The 21623-nt window shown below is 45.8% G+C and overlaps 1 protein-coding gene across 3 annotated transcripts in view; it reads left to right on the top strand.

Moving 5' to 3' along the window:
* The window catches only part of RALGAPA2 (Ral GTPase activating protein catalytic subunit alpha 2), a 294845-nt gene that overhangs the window by 259061 nt on the left and 14161 nt on the right, over positions 1-21623 (top strand). For all 3 annotated transcript variants that reach the window (XM_070419823.1, XM_070419824.1, XM_070419825.1), the window contains one exon: positions 12552-12673. In XM_070419823.1, the coding sequence (XP_070275924.1) occupies positions 12552-12673 (122 nt within the window). The remainder of the gene's footprint in view (positions 1-12551; positions 12674-21623) is intronic.

Consider the following 21623-nt stretch of genomic DNA (forward strand, 5'->3'; position numbering starts at 1 on the left):
TTTAGATCCCTCCTTTATACAAGACAATAATAGCACAAAGCATGTGAGGCAGTTGTGAGGATTAAATGAGATGTAGCCTATAAAAGGGCTGGCACAGTGCTTGGCCCATGGAAAGCAATTGGTCATCTTAGTTGGATCACTGAGTATAACCTGTGATCGTTGCCATGGGGCTAGCGACGCTCAGGATGTGGTTTGATTTCTTTGCTAGAAACAGACAACTCACCTGAAGCTCTGTCAGAATAAGGACTTTTCCTGTGGGGTGTGTAAGAGGCTGTACACCACATTACACCCATGTGTCTGAGAATACGCCCGCGCCACACACTGGGCTGCTCCCTAAGACCTCCCCTGCTTTCATTAAAAGGAGTTTCCCCTCCTCTTGGGAAGCCGGAGTGGCACAGGAACCCATGCCCACTTCACGGGGTCCTCGGCCCCGGGCCCTTCAGCCAGGAACGCAAGGAAACACATTCCTCTGCCTCTTTTGTTGGAGGGCATTGCAGGGACACCTGGCCCGCTCAGACAGCTAGACCTTCAGCGAGGCAGATGGTTTTTAACAGAACTACATGTTCTTTTCCTTTGCACAGCCTAGAACTGAGATTGGCGAGGTTGTGGAACCCCACATCTGGTCCTCATGAAATCAGTCATTCCTGCAGCTCCTGGGAAGTTTTGTGACCAACCTTGAAAGCAAAGCATAAAAATCCCCCCGCCCCTGGATTTTTTAAGTCACTTTTGTATACTTCATAATCAGCACTTCTTTTTTTTCATCTCACACTGACCCAAGGCCGGGACAGATGGAAAAGGTGCATTTTGGCCTTCCGCTGCTCAAAACCACTTTTCCAACCGCAGCGTTAATGAAACTCCTGTTCTCTGTGCTCACCTGCCATTTTGGTTGGCCATACCTGTTGGCAGGCCTGGCCATGCCGGGACTGAGCAGGTCTTCTGAGTGCTGCATCAGGCTGTCCCCGCCCCATGCTACTCAGTGTGACAGCTCAGCCCTGTGTCCTGGCTCAATGTAGCTTCTGCCTATGTGAGCCATTGGTATCACACTGTTTTTAATGGTCAGAAATCAGTTGCTTTAATATTAAATGGCAAACAGTTTTTCTGCTGCTGATCATGGAAAAGTTTTGTATCATTAGAATTCCCCCAAATTCCCAGTTAGGTTTCAATAACTGTGCAGCAGTTTCTTTGGTAAGTCTGTGGGTGTATTGAGTTTCAGGTGTGGGGCAGCAGTGGTAGTTTGCACTCAGGTGTGCCGTGACGCCCTATTTTGCCCACTAGGCCAGAGTCTGAACAGGCCAGAGGAGACTGTTTGGCACCCTTCACATGAGCTGCTTTCCTCAGTTTCTAGGTCGCTGGCATTTGGTAAACCCCTAACTTTTCTTGGAGTTTCTGGTCATCTGATAATTTGGTATTAAGATGAGCATCTTCCTGGAAAAAAACAGATGCTGTTAAGACTTTATAAAAATACTAGGGGCCCAGTGCATGAATTTGTGCACCTTGAAAGGAACTGTGGGCTGCAAGGCTACGGTGGGCACAGGGGTGGGCCTCGGCCCATCCTCCGCACCCCCACCCGTCCCCTCCTGTCACAGGCCCCCAATCCCCTGTCTGCCAGCAGCCCCAATCCTGCCACCACTCCCACGCGCTGATGGCACCGCCCTGCTCGCACCCGCTGATGGCACCGAGCGATTGAGGCTGGTGCCAGTAGCGGGTGTGAGCAGTGGCTGCTGCCCTGATCGCCCCTCAAGAGCAGGGGGAGGTGGAGAAGCTCTCAAGGGTGATCGGCACCAGCAGCAGGTGCCAGCACTGGGCAGGACTGCGGCATGCAGGAGCAAAGAATTTTCAGTAACCACCAGAGGCTTGCACGGATGACAGCAACCAGCACCCTGCCTTGGTCTGGCACCTCCGCTCACCTGCTCCACCATCCCATCGCAGCCAATGCCTACAATGTTCCACGAACACCCCCTGGTGGTCAGCACACATCATAGCGACCGGTTGTTTGGTTGTTTGGTTGTTCCGCCTTCTGGTCTATTTGCATATAGGGTTTTATATAGAGAGATTATTTTCTATTTTTAGATATATTCGTATTTATTATTTTTAAATGTACAGAAAAAAAACTTAAATATAGCCCTGGCCAGGTGAGCATCATTCCTTGCTCCAAAAGGTTGTGGGTTTGATTCCCCATCAGGGCACATACCTAGGTTGTGGGTTTGATCCCTGGTTTGAGCAAGTACAGGAGGCAACCGATCTAATGATATTTCTCTCTCACATCAATGTTTCTCTCTCTCTCTCTCATCAATAAAAAACATATTCTTGGGTGAGGATTAAAAAAAGAACATAGCTCAAATTTTATAAACATCATAAAGAGGAATATTTTCCCAAAATTATTTTTCAGAAATGAAAAATCTATACAGAGCTTGGTGCAAATACTTTGGACCACAAAATTTTAATTCTGCCATTCCTGAGCTCAGTCCAACTTCATCTGGGCCTACTGGGTTATTGATAGTCAACAGATGGACTATTTCAAGAAAGTGATAACCAGAATATGTGCCACATGTCTATGACTACATTTTTAGCTCCTAGATACCATATCTTTGTGATGAATGAAAATCAGTGAAAGAAACAGTTCAAGTGTCATAGACTCCCTTCCTCCCAGAAATCAAGGTATTGACATAAAGAAGGCAGAACTCTTAGGCTCTCTATTGTTCATATTGATCCGTCACTTCTTGGGTCGTTGTCATCAGCAAAGCAGCCTGCAGAATCTTTGCTCGCCAAATGACTGATTTTCTTGTCACTTACGTTTTTCCTGATGGGAGACCTGGAGTGACAGTGTCGCGGGGCCCTTTCTCGCTTGGTGATTTACAGAGAGTGGGATGCACTAGAACTGGAGAAGATGGAAATGGAAAATGCTGTAATTAAGGCTGTGCTCCTTCACAAATCAATCCCTGGGAAGAACTGATTTGAACGTTTCTAATAAAATATAGATCTAACCCATCAGCATCTCGGATTCTGCGGAGACCTTCCTTCCGTTGCCTATGCCAGAAGGACATGGGCATTGAGAGCAGACCTTCTCCAAAAGCCTGTAATCTAATAGCCTGAAGAAAACCTATTTTTTCCCATTTACTCTTATTTCCTCAGAATTATTCTTAAACTTGGTTATTTGGGTATTTTCTTCTTTCTTGGCAGTAGTGGACTGTTTTCCCCTCCAGGAGTGTATCATTAAGGTTTGAAACCTAATCTACTATCTTACGTGTTTAATTTCCTTTCCCTAAACATTCATTTTATTTGGTTACGTTGTTTAGTAGAGTCATCCTCTCTATCCATTGCCAGGCGGTGACATTTACTCTGCATGATTCATTTATTTGGGGTCTTAATCCTAGAATTTTAAGTTTGCATTATATGGGAAGACAAACAAAATCTTTGTAGAAGTGATACATGGCTTCAGGATGGAACTAGCCTCTGTTCTTGTCTCGATTATTATGGAATTTCATCCACTTATTTAGGATTATTAGATGCCCAACCCAGCCCATCAGTGGCGTATCCTGCTGGGTGGCATACCAGGGAAGAGGCTGAGAACCCAGAAGGGTATCGAAGCAGAGGCCTCTCCTTCCAGAAGCTTCTCCCAGGGTTCTGTGACATGGTTCTCACTCTGTATCCCCCTCAGACGCGGGCAGGGGGGACTTCCCAGCATTGCATTCTCCCCTTTCCCCTCCATGATCATCTCCGACCCATGACTCACAGCTCTCTATCTCCAGCCCAGGCCTCTGCTGAAGCGCCCTCATCCCCTCCCCAGTATTTCTCAGCTGACATCCTGTAGGCCCATCAGACTCCACCCTTCATCTTGTCACCTACACCCCGATCCCGGAGTTTTGTCCTCCCTCCTCCCTCTCTCTCACCCTCGTGCAGCTGGGTCTGCCCCAGAGAGCCCTGCACCCTGCCTCTTCCCTTCCTTTCCCTCCACCAGCGCTTTCTTGAGGCCCATGTCCCCTCTCTCCTCTCTCTTTTCTCTTCCTCTAGTTCCTAGTTTCTCTTCCTCTTGTCTCTCTCCCTTCTAGGCCCTTTCTCACACATCCTTCCCCTCACCCCTCATTTTCTCTCAAGTACAGATTAGATCTTGCTGGTTTTTATTGTAAACCCTTCAGTGATTCCAAGATGCTGTAGACTGATGTTGCTTCTCTTCCCATGGCAGGCCCTTTGCTGTCTGGCCTAGACCACTGTCCACCCCCAGGGAATTGCACCACCCTCTGGATTCATTCCACTCACTGGGGTCCTTGCCACCTGGCATGTGAAGGGTGAATGCTGTGAGGGACAGCACTGTCTCTGTCACGGTGCTCCTTCCCACTCCAGGGGCAGTCCCTGCCACATGGTCTGCCCTCCTCATGTGTCTCCAAGAATAAAAGATCCCACACCAAGACCTGGAGGGCTTTGCTTCTGCCAGGCCACCTTGCCATTGGTTCGGGAGTGTGGTCAGTGAGGACCTTCTCGTGAGAAGACCTTCCCCAGGATACATAGTGTGTACTGTACACTAGTAGGCATTTGTTGAGGTATAAGTCACATAGCATAAAACTCACCCTTTCACTTGTGTAATACAGTGGTTTTTAGCATAATCACCAGATTGTGCAACCATCACCATCATTCAATTCCAGAACATTTTCATCACCCCAAAAGGAAACCCCATACCCACAGTGGTCACTCCTCATTTTTCTTTGACCCCGGCCCCTGGCAATCACTAATTTCTTTTCTGTCAGAATAAATAAAATAAAATCTATAGAGGTGTTTATTCTGGACATTTATATAAATGGAGTCATACAGTAGGTGGCCTTTTGTGACTAGCTCTTTTCACTTAACATGTTTTTAAAGTTCATCCAGGTTGTAGCATGTTCAATATCTCATTCCTTTTTATGACTCAGTTCTATTTCATCCTATGCATATATCACATTTTATCTATGAATACATCAGTTTATGGACACTTGGGCTTCTACTTTCTGACCATGATGAATAATGCTGCTGTGAAGGTGTCTGTCCAAGTTTTTGTGTGGACATGTATTTTCAGTCCTCTAGGAGGAGGTTTTGCTGGGTCATATGTCTAATTTATATATATATATATATATATATATATATTCCAGAGAAGAAAGGAGAGGGAGAGAGAGAGATAGAAACCTTAATGATGAGAGGCAATTATAGATCAGCTGCCTCCTGCATGCCCCACACTGGGGATTGAGCCCACAACCCAGGCATGTGCCCTGACCAGGAGTCAAACTGTGACCTCCTGGTCCATAGGTCAACACTCAACCACTGAGCCATGTCAGCCAGGTTATGTCTAACTTTTTGAGGAACTGCCAAACTATTTTCCACAGTGGCTACACCAGTTTACATTCCCACCAGCAAAGCATGAGAATTTTAATTTCTTCACATTCTCACCAATACTTGTCGTTCATCCTTTTTTCTTTTTTTTTTTTAAATTTTGTTGTTATTGATTCTTATCCTTTGATTATAACAATCCTCCTGGGTGTGAGGTAGCTCATTGTGGTTTTGATTTTCATTTCCCTGTTGACTAATGATGTGGAGCATCTGGTCATGTATTGGTCATGTGTCTATCTTCTTTGGAGAAATGTTTTTCAAATCATTTGCCCATATTTTTAAGGGGGTTGCGCTTTTATTATTGAGTTATGAGTTCTTTATATATTCTGTACATGAGACCCTTATGAAGGGTCTCTTAAGATTTGCAAATACGTATTTTCCCTTATTCCCTGGGTTGTCTCTTCACTTTTTTGATAGAGCCCTTTGAAGTCTAAGAGTATTTCATTTTGATGAAGCCTAATTTTCCTATTTTTTCTTTGGTTGCTTGTGCTTTTGGTGTCATATGTAAGACCGGTAGGCATTTTAAAACTTTATCCTTTGATCACTGTTCACAAAATTGCCCCCAAAATGAGAAGGTGTTATCATCCGCTGCATTCTCTAATCCAAAGGCTACTGATAGTGGGACCAACAGATGATATTAGCTCATTAGTTTCCTACTTTTATAAAATATTCTCAGTCATTTCTTCTCTGAGCTCAGAGTCTCTGCCACTGTTGGCTCATCTTTCTTACTAGATTTTAAATGTATGTATGGATATATTTTAAGCATCTGCTTGAGGGTAGCATTCCTCAATCCACAGCTATCTTTTTTAAAATATATGTTTATTGATTTCAGGGAGGAAGGGAGAGGGGGAGAGAAATAGAAACATTAATGATGAGAGAGAATCCTTGACCAGCATGCCCCACACTGGGGATCAAGCCCACAACCCAGGCATGTGCCCTGACCAGGAATCGAATTGTGACCTCCTGGTTCATAGGTCGATGCTCAACCACTGAGCCACGCCAGCTGGACCACAGCTATCTTAAGCAATCTCATTTTCACCAGATTTATGTGAGCCCAGTACTTATCCTTGTGTGAGGAATGTTCCCACTATCTGGTCTATAATGCTTTGTTCTCTTTTCCGTCTAAGGATGGCTGCTTCTCCCCCGCCTCAGCTCCGTTTCCTCTTCCTTCCAAGTCAGGCCCATCACCCAACATGATCCTTTCTCTGTCAAGACTATTCTCAGAGATTCTGATCATTTCAAATCTTCAAGGAACCTTCTTACCTTTTCCACTTGCCCAGAATAGATGTCCTTCACTTCTGGCAACAGGCAAAAAGTATAAATTATTAAGACATTTGTACAAACCCATTGGTTGAATCTATAGATTCAAGTCAGCATCACTTCTTCAAAACTCAAGGGCATGCTAGACCAGGGGTCCTCAAACTACGGCCCCCGGGCCACATGCAAATACAAATATTGTATTTGTTCCCGTTTTGTTTTTTTACTTCAAAATAAGGTATGTGCAGTGTGCATAGGAATTTGTTCATAGTTTTTTTTAAACTATAGTTCGGCCCTCCAACGGTCTGAGGGACAGTGAACTGGCCCCCTGTTTAAAAAGTTTGAGGACCCCTGTGCTAGACTCTTCTTAGTGATGGAAGATCTTCTAAGAGAGTTCCAAAAACAAGTAAAATCATATGCTCCCTTGCCTCAAACAGGCCTCCCGTGACCCAGCCACAGCCAGTCTTTCCACTGTCCCTCCTCACCGTCTTGCCACCCTTTGGCTCCAGTCACCTTGGCTGCAATACCCTAAGCTCCTTCTGGGTCATACCTCTGTGCCTGAAATGCTCTTACCACTCCCTGACCACATCCCCCATGATTAGCCCCTTTCCTGCTGCTTCTTCAGAGACTGCCCTGCCTTTCCTATCCCCTCTTTCCTACCTGGCACTAATGTAAGGACAGTCTGCCTTATTCTGTGGATTTGTTCCTGCTAGAACGCAGGCTTGACAAGGGCGGGGACAGCATCTGTCTCATTTCCCAGTTGCATGCCCATCACCAAGCACAGATGGGCACTCAGTACGCATTTATTGAATGGATGCACACTTGAGTGAAGGTGGACTTGCTTTTTGATAATGGCAAAGTCACTTGAGATCAAGTCTTATGAGCAGAGCAAGATAATGTATAGAAATCATACACATAGGCCCATGTACATGTGTAGTATTTTGAGTCTAGTCCAGCCCATTTTGTCACTCTTAGTGCATGGTAATTCTAGCAACAGTATTTTTGAGGAGAAACATTTTGGCTGAAGCAGTACTGCCACCCCCATGAATGGCATTTGTGTCCATGTTTGACTTGAGCTCTTTAAAGCCCATCTGTCAGTTTTCATAACTTTCTGAATTTTTCTCTAATTTTTTAATATTTCAATCTATTTCTAGAACAAAGATCCTAAAAATAACACCGTCTGTTTTCTGCTTTCTCTGTGTCTCAACCATATGGACTTCTCTGTTGTGATTATCTCTAATAAGCAAACTTATACTTTTTATATCTACTTTGGGCTTAAAGAAGCTCATTTTGTCCTTCCAATGAGTGAGAAAAGATCAGTTTGATTAGTGCTATTTTCTGTTCTCATCAGTTTGTTTTTTTGTTGTTATTATTGTTAATTCTCACGTGAGGCTATTTTTTCCATTGATTTTTAGAGAGGATGGAAAGGAGGGGAGAGAGAGAGAGAGAAACATCAATGTAAGACTTATCGATTGGTTGCCTACCGCACACGCCCCACCAGGACTGGGGATCAACTTGCAGCCCAGGGATGTGCTCCCTCTCTCTGCGGTCACTGCTGTGAGTGGAGGCTGCAGTCACAGGCAGGGCCCTGGGTTGGTTTGTGTCCAGCCAGAAGGGGCAGCCTCCTCCAAGCAGCTTTGTCCACCTGAGCTTCTAAAATGCTTGGGAAATTTAGAGAAGGCCAGGCAAGAAGGACTTCATGGGTTAAAAAAAAAATGCAACTTGCAATATAGACTCTTTCAAGCAATTCCTTTTTCCCCTTGATTAAAAAAAAAATGGAATTAATCCAAGGTAAAAGTTATCCCAAGATAGAAATTTAAAACTACTATATGGGCAGTCAACAGCACGTAGCCTGAATAAGTAAAAATAAATTCAATGAAGTAATTGTTATTTGCACGAATTTATAAAGTCAGCAATTTAAAGCCATGTGCTCAAGTTTAAGTTGCAGGTTGACTTTTATACCCAGGTATATTTAAATCAATTTATCTTCCTTTGGAGTTTAGCTCCCAATCTTGCTTAAAATTTGAAATTCCATGTATTCTAGAATTCTAGATATTGGCTGCAAGCAGTGAATGTGAGAAGACCTGGGTTCTAGCCCCAGTTGCACCACTAACCATGATTCTGGAAACTTACTAGAACTCAGAGCTTCCATTTAATGATTACTCACATGGACACCATAGGACACGCCCCCCCAGCTCAGCAGGGGGCTGCAGTGTGAAGGAGGCCTGCTTGTGGACAAGCCCACGTGAAAGGGGGTGGGAGGAACAGGCTGCTCACATTTATCGAGTTTCTTTTGTGTGCTGGAAGCTGGGTCGATGCTTCATATGATTCCACTTAATCCTTCTGGCAGCCCCAAGAGCAGATGTCAATGTCCCCATTTTTACACATAAGACAACCAAGGTGCAGGGGCAGGGGGGGGTGGGGGGGTTGGAGGGGTAAGTGAACTGGGGGTCCCCTAGCTGTTGAGGGAGAAGGCTGGAATTCAGACCTAGACCCATCTTCCTCCAAAAAGTAAGCTCTCTCCTGTCATCTGCTGCTGCCATTTCTAAAAATTAAAACAAATTATAATCAGAATAAAGCAGGGGGGAGGGGGGAGGTTTTGAACTTGAATTCTCAGGCTCTTGCAACCCAGCAGAGTGTGTTTGAGGGTCTCAGAAAGTCCTCTTGAAGTTTTGATGAAATGTAATCAGTGAAGACCAATGGCCTCTTTAGTCAAGTAGAGGAAGATCTATAATGGATAAAAATTCTTACGTGAAAATATAGACAGAATGGGTCACCAAAGAAACCCAAAAGTAACCACAAATCAAGATGGTTTTCTAGTTAGTAAATTGAATGGTCTCTGAATTGTGTAATTAGGGGGGAAATTGCTGTTTAAAAAAGTACTTTGTGTGGTTTTTAGTGAGATAGTAAATTCAGGACCGAATTCAGCTTTCACATTTGTTAGTGGTCTTAAGAGAATAAAGGGCAGTGGTTTGTATTGAAACAGGAATTGGATTGGAGACCAGGTGCCTCTTTATCCACATGCTTTCAGTCAGAGGTCACTGGCCGTGCACTGCCCACTGCCCACTGCCCAGCACGCTTTCAGCATGCAGTGCACATCTTAGCATGTCTTACATTTTTTAAAGCTTCTAAAAGAAATGACTTGGGGCGCCCATGAGCTGCATGGCTGTCTCTAAATGCTGCCAGACTTGGGATGGTGTTTGTTTTCTTTTTGTCATGGTGTTTACATGACCTGGCTTGGACCACGAGTGAAAATGCATTTGATGATTTCCTGGCCTCACCCATTCCCTAATGGATGTCTTTCTGGACGACAACACCCACTTGAGCACTAAGGCTCCTACACCAGCACAGGACCAGCCTTGGGGGAAGGGGGCTCTGTGACTGTTGGGCAAAAATACGGAGATCAGGAACCTTCTATGAAATCTGAATTCTCCAGTTATCCAGTTCTAGAAGCACCCTTTGTGCTCTCTGTCTCCCATAGAGCCTTATGTTAGGGTTCATACCACAGCTATTCCTCGAGTCAGAGAATCTTACAACCTGGTTGCTACCCTCCGGAACTCTAGCACTGGGCCTGCTCTCAGCCTTGACTGGGACTCGCTAGGACAGTTGGGGGCTGTCATGCAGGATGAGGATGACAGGCTGCTGTCTGGGGTCAGCTTCTATGGGATTGCACACAGCATCCCTGTATAGGCTTGACTGTGAGCCTGATTTACATAGCAGACACGCTCCCAGATAGCATATTTAGCAAGATGCATTCACATTTCTGTTTTGTTCACCATTGTCCCGAGCGCTGTATGTGGATGTGTCGGACGCAGTGGGGCCTTTCAGGAAACAGCAGGACGATTCCAGGCAGAGCATGACAGGTCTTTAGAGGGGCGCACCTGCTCTAACCCAGGCCCACGAGCAAACGGGGGGCTGAAAAGAGGCTCCATGAATTGAGTGTTGACAGCGAGCCATGGCTGTCCGAAGGCTCAGGTGGTTGTCAGACATAAGTTTAGCTTAGCTCTTTGAGTAATTTGTCACGCCTCACTCGGCCCCTGCTGGGCCAGCACGTGCCAGCTTAGTGTCAGAGTGCCTGTTCACCAGACGGCCACTCAGGCCTAACGTCCTGCTGTTCCCCAGGCCAGCGGCTTGCTGGGGCCATGCACAGAGGGCTGAGCCTCGGCGACAGCCAAGTACTGTGCAGAATAAGCGTGTTCATAATGAGACGTGAATGGCATTAGTGGGTCCCTCTGGAATGGGGCCTGAGCGGGCGCCTCTCGCCGAGGAAGTTTGGCAGCCTGTTCGTTAGTTAAGGTGAGTCGCCGGGAGCTCCACCTGCAGCCAAGGAGCCGGTGCAGCTCACGCTTGCAGGCCCAGGGCTGTGTGACCCCCTATGGGAAAGATCATAAATCATCAGAGGGAACACTTTTGAAACCTTGAAACTCAGTTCCCTTTTTAAAAGCTGCATAGAGGCAGCCTAAAGGCAAATTCTGGAATAGCGCTGCCCAGTCGTGCTTTCCACGGCAGCAGGTGCGTCTGTGTGTGCCTCCAGCACGGGGACCCCGAGCCACAGCCAGGGAGACAAGAGGAACTGGATCTCTGTTCTTTACTGTAGTTAATTTAAACTTAAATTTAGATAGCCACGTGTGACCCATGGCCGCTGTACTGACAGCACAGCCCGGACTGCCTCTGGTTTCGTGGTGCAGAATGCTCCTCTGAATACAGTTCAAGGAAAAGGGGGAGGGAGAGCCTGCACCGAGAAAACAGAAAAATATTTTCCTGTTTTAAGACACGTACTCTATCGAAAGCTAATTGGAAGGGCATAATTGTCACCAAGTTATGTTTTTAAAGAGGCCATTTTGACAACACAGTGAGAGATGCTAGAATTGCTTCTGTCGCTACAGATCATAAACTGATGGTGATCCACATTCCCTGTGCTCCTGGAAAATTAGCATGATTTTCACAATGACCAAAACTCGTCTTTTAACTTTGGTGTTGCCGATGAGGAAGGGGAAAATGAGACATCATGCCGCCTTCCCGAAGTGTTAATTCATAAAGTCATACGTGTGGTGCCTCCATCACTGTCGAATTGTTCTGGCGTTATCCTGTTATTGGAAGTGCAGCATTCACCTTCCCAGGAAGCAGAAGCCGCACACAAAAGGGGAAGATTTGCTTTCTGCCCCGTGAAAGGCGGCCACACGCAGGGGTCCTGTTAAGACAGCTGGAAAGTTGCTTCAGTGTGTTACGCTTGTAAGTTTTATTGGTGGCTGGTTTTTGATTACACATTTGAATGCGTGTGTTCCAGACCGCAGTTTTAATTAAAAGGCAGTCTTTTTTTAAGTATTGCCTTGCGCACTCTCTGCTTGATCCTCCAACGTATTTGTTCTTATTTCCGAATGCTCACAGCCTATCTCGGCTTTCGGCTCAGGTGCCCCCTCAGAGCATACCTCCTCGGCCTTCCCTCTTCCCAGGGATATGCATTAGCTTATTTCTTAGAAGTGTGTGCCACCACCTTCTCACTGATCCTTGCTTGAAGTAGCAAATCATTTTGTCAGTAGGCTGAAAAGAACATTTTATCCAGGAACTAGCAAGAGAAGATCCAGATCTGTCCCCCAGCTGTCAATGGAAAGAGATGCTGTCATAGTCCATGTCTCTGTTTTTGTTCGTTTGACTCAATCTTAATGGTCTTTTGATGTGATTCTGTAACTATGGGTGTACATACTTTTTATTGCATCTTTTGGATGCAATTGAAATCCAAAAGAAACTTAGGTCTCAAAATCAGAATTTTATCATTAAGACCAACCCTTAAATTTCTGACAGATGTTAACAAACTTACAAGGTAATTTCCCCCCCACAAAACATAAAAGTGGCATCACTGTATGTAAAGGAGAGTGGACTTTGCATTGTTACGTGTGCCATTCTGCACATGCACTTGTTTCCTTAACCGATCGCTGCAGCTACGAGGAGCGAGCCCTCTATCTCGAAGCCATAATTCAGAACCACCGCGAAGTAATGACATTTGAGGATTTCGCAGCCCAAGTCTTCTCTCCGTCTCCCAGCTACTCCCTCGGTGGAACGGGTGAGTGTCTGCATTATTCTTCCCTCGCACACTTAAGACACACTCGAGCAGCAGATGTACACCTGTTTTTCACAGATAAATGCTTGCGAATTTAAGAAGAGCATTCTCCCTCTGAATCAACTAATGAATATCAAAAGGAACGATGACATTCATTTTAATGTGTTTTGTATCCGAGCTGTTCACCCAGTTCTTTTCTTCCGCTATCCTGTTAACCTCCGAATCTAGCGAGGTTAATGAACTTTCCTCAGTGATGTGCTCGGTTCATTTGGGAGTGTGGGTTTCTTGCTGAGCTGGGAATAATGTTGTCTAAAAGCGATGCCCGCATCAGTGCTTACTTATCAAAAAAAGAGTTCCTCACAGTCGAAGCCGTTGCTACTAATGCTAAATGGGGATTACGCTGCCGAGATACTCGAGATACCCGGGTCAGGGATTAATGCGGGAGGAATGGAAGGACGGTGTCCCCTGGTCCATCATGACGGCAGGGCCGCACGAGCCTTCTCTGCAGTGGCCTGTGTCACATGGACCGGCCACCAACCAGAGCAGCACCTGGTGTGGAACCTGTTTAGAAACTGGCTGACCATGTCATGTTCATTTATTAGGCAAGTGGGAAATTTCAAACATTTCCATGAATGTTCTTGTTTTTAGGTTTCACTCTCTTATATGAACAATTCAGGGAAAATGGTGTACTGCCACCTAAAATGATTGTATGATTATTGTGGGTGGGGTTTTATTTTTTATTTTTTCAAAGAATAGAATTACTTACAAATTTCTGCATGTCATTGCAGATGACTTGCCTTTCAGAGAGTAATGGGATGCTTCGTCAATGCATGCTGAAATTCTCAGTGAAGGGCTTCCTTCTGCTAGTGTAGACACATTGTGAGGGCGCTTAATAGATTTCTAACCTGTGTCAGTTGCCTCTGACACCACCTTCCTTCTCCTGTTCTGACTTGTTAACAAATCTCTTACACACAAAGTGAAAAAAAATTAAATTCCGTGAAATAAATCACTTACAAATAAAATCAGCCATGCATCACTGTTTAACATCGCTGGCTTCAGTCCTCGCCTCTCCCAGCTTTGTTGGGAGATAAGAGGAGAGGCTTGCACTCGCCGGGGGAGCCAGGAGCAGGAGGCAGAAGGCCTGGGAGATAAGCAAGCTGGCCAAGGGAGCAGAGCCATGCGATTTACATAATCACGCCCCTGCTTCCTGGTGAGGCGTCGAGGAACACAGGGATGGCCTCTATTGATCGTTGTTGAACTGGAATACTAAGCAACATGAGAAAAGCTTATAACTTAAAGCTTTGATTAATGTTTCCTACATTAAAAAGGTAGAACAGCTGTGAATTGAATTCTTTTATACACTCTGCCAATGTTCCATCTAAAACCAAAAGGAAATCAGTTTCAAGGGAAATGAAGATTTCATACCCAGTTTAGGTAGAGGTTTAAAATTGTTTCTAATTCTTGATGAAAGCCCATGAAAGATCTATAGCAAAGCTAATTTTTTTTTAAAGATAATTATTCTGGTTTTTTCACCCTCACAATGATTTGGGGCTTAATTTTTCAGTGCTTTGAGAAACCTTTTTGTTTCTTAAAATTAAAGAGATTAAATAATAGATATTTGCACTCATCAATTCAACTGTTACGTTCTTAAGGCTTTTGACTATTCAAACAAATATTGATGAACTTTATTTTCTAGGTATATTTTAGCCTCTGTATAAATTTGATTTTTTCCCCCAAAAGTTTAAGATTATTAAAACCAATTTAAATTAGTGTGTAGGTAACATCTTAACTGAGACTGTAGGAGTCATTTGGGTTTTTTAAGACCTGCAGTTTAAAGACGATTACTGACAAGCTTCTTCAAGAACATCGAGTTTGCCAAAGTCCCTTAACAGATAAAGGTTCTGACAGCTCAGAAGTGTGGGCATTGGAACCTGTACAAAAGGAACATGAAACCAAAGATGGAATATCAAGACGAATCCTGCTCCTTTCTTTCTTCAAGTTATTTACACCAGTATCACATTTCATACTGTTTAGGGTTTAGGGAATTGGGTGTTTAGTGATAAAAATTTTTATATGGATATCACACCAATCCATGAATGGGACTTGTGTCAGGGCATAACGCGCTCTCTCTCTTTTAATGCTTTGCCTATGTGCCCACCACAGTGATTAAGAAGGAACTAGAAATGAACTTGACCTGAACTGAAATTGGGGGCAGCGCAGTGAGGGTGGAGCACGCACAGGCGCACTCTCAGAGCCACCTCCTCGCCCCATGCCCGTGCCGGTTCTGCTTTCGAGGAATCCCTACCCCTGTCTGTTACCACTTTTACAGATGAAAACACTTCTCACTTATTCACAGTGTTTTTTATTATCTTAGGGCAAGTGTGATCAAACCCAGATGAGCTGAGCAGCTTAAACTAAGAAACTGAGGGGAAGTCTGCTCTTCCAAGCAGCAAGCCAATTGGAAAAATTGACCCCGAGCAGCTTAAGCTCCCACAGTGCCCATCCGACCCAACCCGGCCATCCTGGCCAGCAGGGTCACCAAAGCCAGGCCTTGGGCTACTGCTCACATGCAGATGCACAGCCTGAGGAGCGAGGGGCTCTCGGGTTCTCTTTGTATCCTTGTCCAAGGGCTTTGTTGTGAACACAGAAGGAGAGTAACCTGAGCGCTGTGTTCACTGCACACTGGCTCTGTAGCAGCAAGCAGCCCCTGTTTCTAGAGGGAAGGACTCTGATGTTGCTTTATGTCCTTGCTGTAAGTAAGAGATGTGCCAAGTGGGAAGTGCCCTCTCCTCAGACTCTCCCTGCCCCAGTGCTGTCGCTTGTCACCCAAGGCAGCCATAGATGGTCACGGTGGCCAACTGTGTCCTCTATTCATGACTCACTGTCAACCACAGATGTGAGGCAGGGTCTTTTGTTGTTTGGCTAATAGGTGGGTGCTCAGCTTTTTTAAAAGAGGTTTTTTAAACACCTATTTTGCCAGTGCAAAAACGTTATTTTACAATACCACATACCTCCTATCTATTCTGCCCACTCCTTGTTTCAATAATGCCCACTGTAGAATCGGGATTGGAGCTGCTTTCTTACCTAGCCCTGTAATTTGCATTTCTTTTGATTCCTTCCTTATTGACCAGCAATTTCTGAGTGGTAGCCAGTGTTAAACTATTGGCTGCAGTTAACACACACACGAGTGTGTGTTTGCATATATATGTCTACACGTGTGTGTATAGATATGTTCTATGTGTGTACATATGTGCATTTCACACACACACACATATTGGGGTAAGGGACTAAGTTTGTATTTCCAAGCATGTTTCCAACGAAGGGGGGCCAGCAGAGGAGCCGTTAAAGGGTTAACGGGCACGGGCGCCCTCGACTGCTGGGAGGGGCTGATGTAATCGCTGCCGCTCACAGCCAAGTGCATCTGTTCACCATGAGGTCATTCTTCTGCATGCTAATGATTTGGAAAATCAAGTCTAATGCTTGACATTATCAGAAAGGATATAAATAGTGTAAATCTTTACTTTTGGGAAGCTGCCCTTATAAAACAAAAGGAGAAAAGAGAAACTTTAGCTTGGACTTGAGGGGTTTTTTTTCAGAACTGCTTTAATGATTGTGTCTGGACCTTAAGATCTGGGAGGGATCCCCTTGTGTCTGTTGATAAATGATCCCCAAATTACTATTACAGTCACAGCTGACAGTTTGGTAATTGTGAACTAGAGGTATGTCTAATTTAACATCATATTTTAAGAATTTCCAAGTGCTTTGGTCAGAAGGTGATAAAGATGGATTTCTCTCAAAGAATGTCTAAAACCAAGAAAAATGAGTGGTTCCTCTTCATATAGGAGAAGTGAGTGTTTGCTGAGAATGCCGGCACTGTTTGTGGTCCTTCCTGCTTTAATATTGCTATAGGGAGCCAGCAGAGGGAGCACAGATCGTTGTTTATTTGTTAGCCCGACATAAAACAACATATGATTTCTCCAAGATATGGTCAGAAACACTCCCTCCTTCACGACAGGCTAGACTGTGAAGGCTCCGGGATTTAGAACAAGTGGGAGAAAATGCCTCACTAGGCACCATCAGATTCTGCCACTTGTAATATAGGTCGTATTTGGAGCTTAAAGCAGATTAGTCCGAGTTGGTCTCCGGATGCTGCTGCCTCTGCTGCTACTGTACAGAGCTTCACATTTTCACCTTTCGCGTTCAGGAATTGCGCAGGTGCCCGCTTAGAAAGCTTTACCAACCTAACAGAAAAGACCTTAGTAATTTTTCTCTGCAACAAAATCATTATATTAAGTTCACAGAAACTATCAGAAGACCCTGGGTGCATCTCTTAGCAGCCTGTCTCCTAGAAGGAGAGGTGCAAGCCAGGGCCAGGACATATGAAAATGCTGGCCCCGTGCCCACCCCGTGGGATAGTCCCAGAAATCAGAGCCATGGCTGCTGGTGTATTCATATCAGTTACAGACCAGGGCTGAATCTCAGCATTTCACTCGGATTCTCCAGAAGTTACCTTTAAGTGCAAGTGCTCTTGTGACCCGGTCTGTTCAGGAGCTCCGGCTGCCACCCCGCACCCTCAGGTGTCCGTGGCTAAGCAAGTGTGGCCACACGCCCTGCTAACTGACCGCTCTGCGTGTGCGGTCCTTCCACCCCATAATCCCTCCCAGACCCAGACCAGATCTTTCTTCACAACCTAACTGCCTCAATTCTGACCCCCTTTGCATATGACATTTTAAAAAAAAACACAACACTTAAAATGCATTCTTTTTAAAAATACAATGAAGCAGCCGTAGGAATTTTTTAACCACCCACAGTCCCATTGCTGATCCGCCTGGATCTGACTACAGCTGCACATTGGTTCACCTGTGAAGCCGTAGGAATCTGGATGCTGTGTCCCCACACCAGGCATTGGGATTTCCTATTCTGGGCCGTGGTGTGGCCCTGGGGACCTTCTTTTAAAAACTCCGGAGAGCATTTTAATATGCAAGCAGGACAGAGAACCACTGTCCTAAGTCAAGGCCTCTCAGTTATGGTTAGGGCCTCACCTTAGTGCCATCTCACTTGTTACTTATATCTTGATTTTTCTTAGCCTATGCAAGTCTTTGTCATGTTGTATGTTTCTTCTCTCTTAATAGACTGTAAAACCCTTAGAGCAGTGGTTCTCAACCTTCTGGCCCTTTAAATACAGTTCCTCATGTTGTGATCCAACCATAAAATTATTTTCGTTGCTACTTCATAACTGTAATGTTGCTACTGTTATGAATCGTAATGTAAATATCTGATATGCAGGATGGTCTTAGGCGACCCCTGTGGAAGGGTCGTTCGACCGCCAAAGAGGTCGCGACCCACAGGTTGAGAACCGCTGCCTTAGAGAATGATGCATATAATTTCTTTCTTATCACATATGCAAAAGGAGTAGAAGAGAAATGTGACAGAAAGCGGTCAGGCTGTTGCGTTAAGCAGTACAGGTGTGTCCCCAGGCCACAGGTGTGTGTTGGGCCTGATGCAGATGCAGAACAAACACCTGTAATGGTGATGCACCTCTCCCCCTCCCTTCCTGATCTCCTAGGGAACGTGGACTAGTGATAAGCAGTGTGGTCAGAACTGCCCTGGAGAAAGCCTGGGTCAGCCACAGACTGGGTGATGCTATTTGAATAACTGACACTTGGTGCAGGATGCTTTCTTCAATGTTACTGAGGATTTTAAAGAGAATTCTCAATTGCCCCCTTTAGCACCACATTTTACCTTGTGCTTTTTCACCCCTTTTTCCTCTTAAAACTCTTTTACTGTCTTCAACATCATCTTTGGAAGAGGGAAGGAAGAGATGAGACAAACATGTGTTCCACTGACCCTGATAGAACACTATGGTGCTCCCTGTCAATCTCACCATCTCTGAATGGCCCTCCCCTCCCTTCCCTTGGCAGCTGCCACCAGGAGGGCTGAGCCGGGCATTTTAAGGGAACACAAAGGCTCTGGAGGCCTGTGCCCTGCCTCTCCTTCCCTTCTGGAGCCTGAAGTCTTGTTAGGGAGAAGCAGATACTCGGGAGCCTCCCGTAATGGCTAATGATTAATAAGTCCAGATTAGTTAGCTCCAACCTATAACCACATGTTAAAAAGATACAGTCAAAAGGGAAGAAAAGTCAGCCAATGGTTTGCAGTTGGGTTGAGATTTCCCTGAGCTGGGCTGTGCCATCTGCCTTATGAACCTGGGAGGAAATGAAAACTTGCCTAATATCTATTAGATATTTCCACTAAGCATCCTGCCAGTCAATTTTTCACTTTCTCACATTGGCTGGAAATTAAGACGTCTGAGAACTGGAAGGCCCTGGACAAGAAGAATATAAAGGCTAATAACTGTAGGAAGAGACGAGAGGAAGAAAGGACTCCTGTCAGAGCCGGTGGGGCGCTGGTGCAGAGATTGAGGGTCCTCACAGGTTTCCAGAAAAAGATAGGACCTGAGATTATTCCTTCTAAAGTGTGGACATTACATTTCATTTGTTCCTTTGGAAGAACTTGAAGATGCTGCTTTTTCTATGAACGGCTGCATTCGTCTAGCTCTGGTTCCTCAGTCCTGGCAGGGTTGTAAGTGCCTCGCTGCTAATTACGGCTCTGGGGACACTTCAGCAGTTGCCAAGAGATGGCCGGCAGGTACTAAGAATTTTTCTCAGAGACAGTTTTTGGAAATGACTCTTAATTAAAGCTTATTTGAAATAACCTTGAGATTTTGTTTCAGAATAACCTGGCGCTTCTGACGCCCAGGTCCACACTCCTGGGCACCAATGCTGTGGCCTCGTGTCCTGGTTCCAGCAGGTGGAACATGTACGGCCTCAGCGGTGGGTTCCTGGAAGACCCAACGGCTTCGCTTGGTTTTCTATTTAGCAAAAACCAAACCAAAGCAGAGGCCAAATGGAACATTTAGGTCTGCTGACGGAAAAAGAGAATATTTCATACTCTTCTTTTTCAGAGGGATATAAGATGGTAACCAGGAAGTTAAACCTCTAAACAGCATAATAAAGAGAAAAGCTGGTTCCTTTTCCCCATTAGCCTTTAAAGCCCCTCAAAAGGCTGAAAAAAATCCCTTAAAATGAGAAACATGCCAATCGACTTTAAAATAATACCTGAAGTGCTTACGGTGTTGCCGTTGCCGGAAGTCCTCTCTCAGTCCCAAGGAGCCCAGGAGCATCCCTGTGAAGGGTGCCTAGAAAAATCGGCAGAACCCTGCTTTTCGGCCGCTTTAAGAATAGGAGACAGTGAGATCCCAGATGCATAGAGGACACATTCCACCCACCGGCACTCACTTGCCAGGGCCCTGCCCGCGGCGCTCAGCGTTCCCGTGGTGGGAGCTGGGGTCAGTATCGTCGGCCAGCATCTCCCTTCTCGAGAGCCGGACCGTCTGACCTGTGAGGTTGCCTGATGCTGGAGAAAGCCACTGCGGTCTCCAGGACGCACTGCGAGGTTCTGCTCCCCCAGCCCTAACCTCAGGCAGAACCAGAAGGTGCCGGCTGCCCTGCATGGCCGCTGAGGTACGCTGGGCAGACTGTGTGGCCGGCATGAGCCCGTGCGTTGTAGTTAGGGAAACCCTGCTGCCTAGCTACATCCCTAGGGCTCAGAGAAGTAGCTAAAGAAACAGCCTGACTCCAGTTAACGCCAGGGCCTCTGGCATCCAGGTGTGCCCTCTGAGGCCAGGCTCCTGACCAGGGGGATGTGCGCTGACCCAGACCATCAGGGGCAAGAGTCCCAGAGGGAAGGGATCAACACAGAGAAGAAAAGAAGCAGCCAGAAATGGAACTCCATGGGCCGAGACTGGCTGCTCTTTACCCAGTTACCCAGCGTGGTGACTGCCAGAGCCATGTTTACATATTAGAACTCAGGTCCGGCTTGGGTCCTGGGACACACATGCACCTTTGCTACAGCTTAAGCAGATGGGAACCCCAGGGGGGCTGTGGCCTGCAGACATTCATTCCATAAACATTGGGAATATTGAGGGGAGCTAAGAAGAAAAAGCAAAAGGAGCAGGAGAGCTGCTGAGAAACATAACACCGGGGTGGCACTTTAAATCGGGGGTCAGGGTGGGCCTCACTGAGAAGGAACATTTGAGGGAAGACATGAAAGAGGTGATGGAGAATGTCATTTAGAATGGGTGGGGTCGGGGGAGAGAGGCATTCCAGGCAGAGGAATAGCAAGTGCAAAGGCCCTGAGGCGGGAGCTTTCCAGGAACAGTGAGGAGCCCCGTGTGGTTAGGGCAGAGTAAGCAAGGGTGTGAAGAGGATGAGGCAAGTCAGAGCAGCCTGTGGCCAGCAGGGAAACTTTGACTGTTACTCTAGTGCAGTGGTCGGCAAACCACAGCTCGGGAGCCACATGCGGCTCTTTGGCCCCTTGAGTGTGGCTCTTCCACAAAATACCATGTGCGGGCGCGCACGTACAGTGCGATTGAAACTTCGTGGCCCATGCGCAGAAGTCGTTTTTCAGCCTGGGTGAGTTTATTTTGAAGAAGTGGCGTTAGAAGAAGTGGGGGGTGTCGGTCAGTCGGTTGATGGGAGATGCAGTGCAGGCAGGCCGCGGGATACGCAGTGCAGGGGAGGCGCGCATGATTCATGCACGGGTTGAGGATGGGAGAGTTGGAAGGGGTCGACCTCAGCGAACATACCTCAATCAGATTGAGGACGTTTTTAGCAAAGGCCAGCTTAGGAGTACCCTAATTAAGTTAATAACAATGTACCTATCTATATAGTTTAAGTTTAAAAAATTTGGCTCTCAAAAGAAATTTCAATCATTGTACTGTTGATATTTGACTCTGTTGACTAATGAGTTTGCCAACCACTGCTCTAGTGAGATGGCCAGCTTTGGGGGGAGGGGGGTAGTAGAATAACATAATAATAATTCTTGTTTTAAAAAATCACTCTGGGCTTCTGTAGGGGGGGGATGTACTATAGGGGGGTGGGAAGGAGACTGGTTA

Source organism: Myotis yumanensis, unplaced genomic scaffold (genome assembly GCF_028538775.1).
Source record: "Myotis yumanensis isolate MYYU_CA2020_CCGP unplaced genomic scaffold, mMyoYum1.0.hap1 SCAF_7, whole genome shotgun sequence".
NCBI lineage: Eukaryota > Metazoa > Chordata > Mammalia > Chiroptera > Vespertilionidae > Myotis > Myotis yumanensis.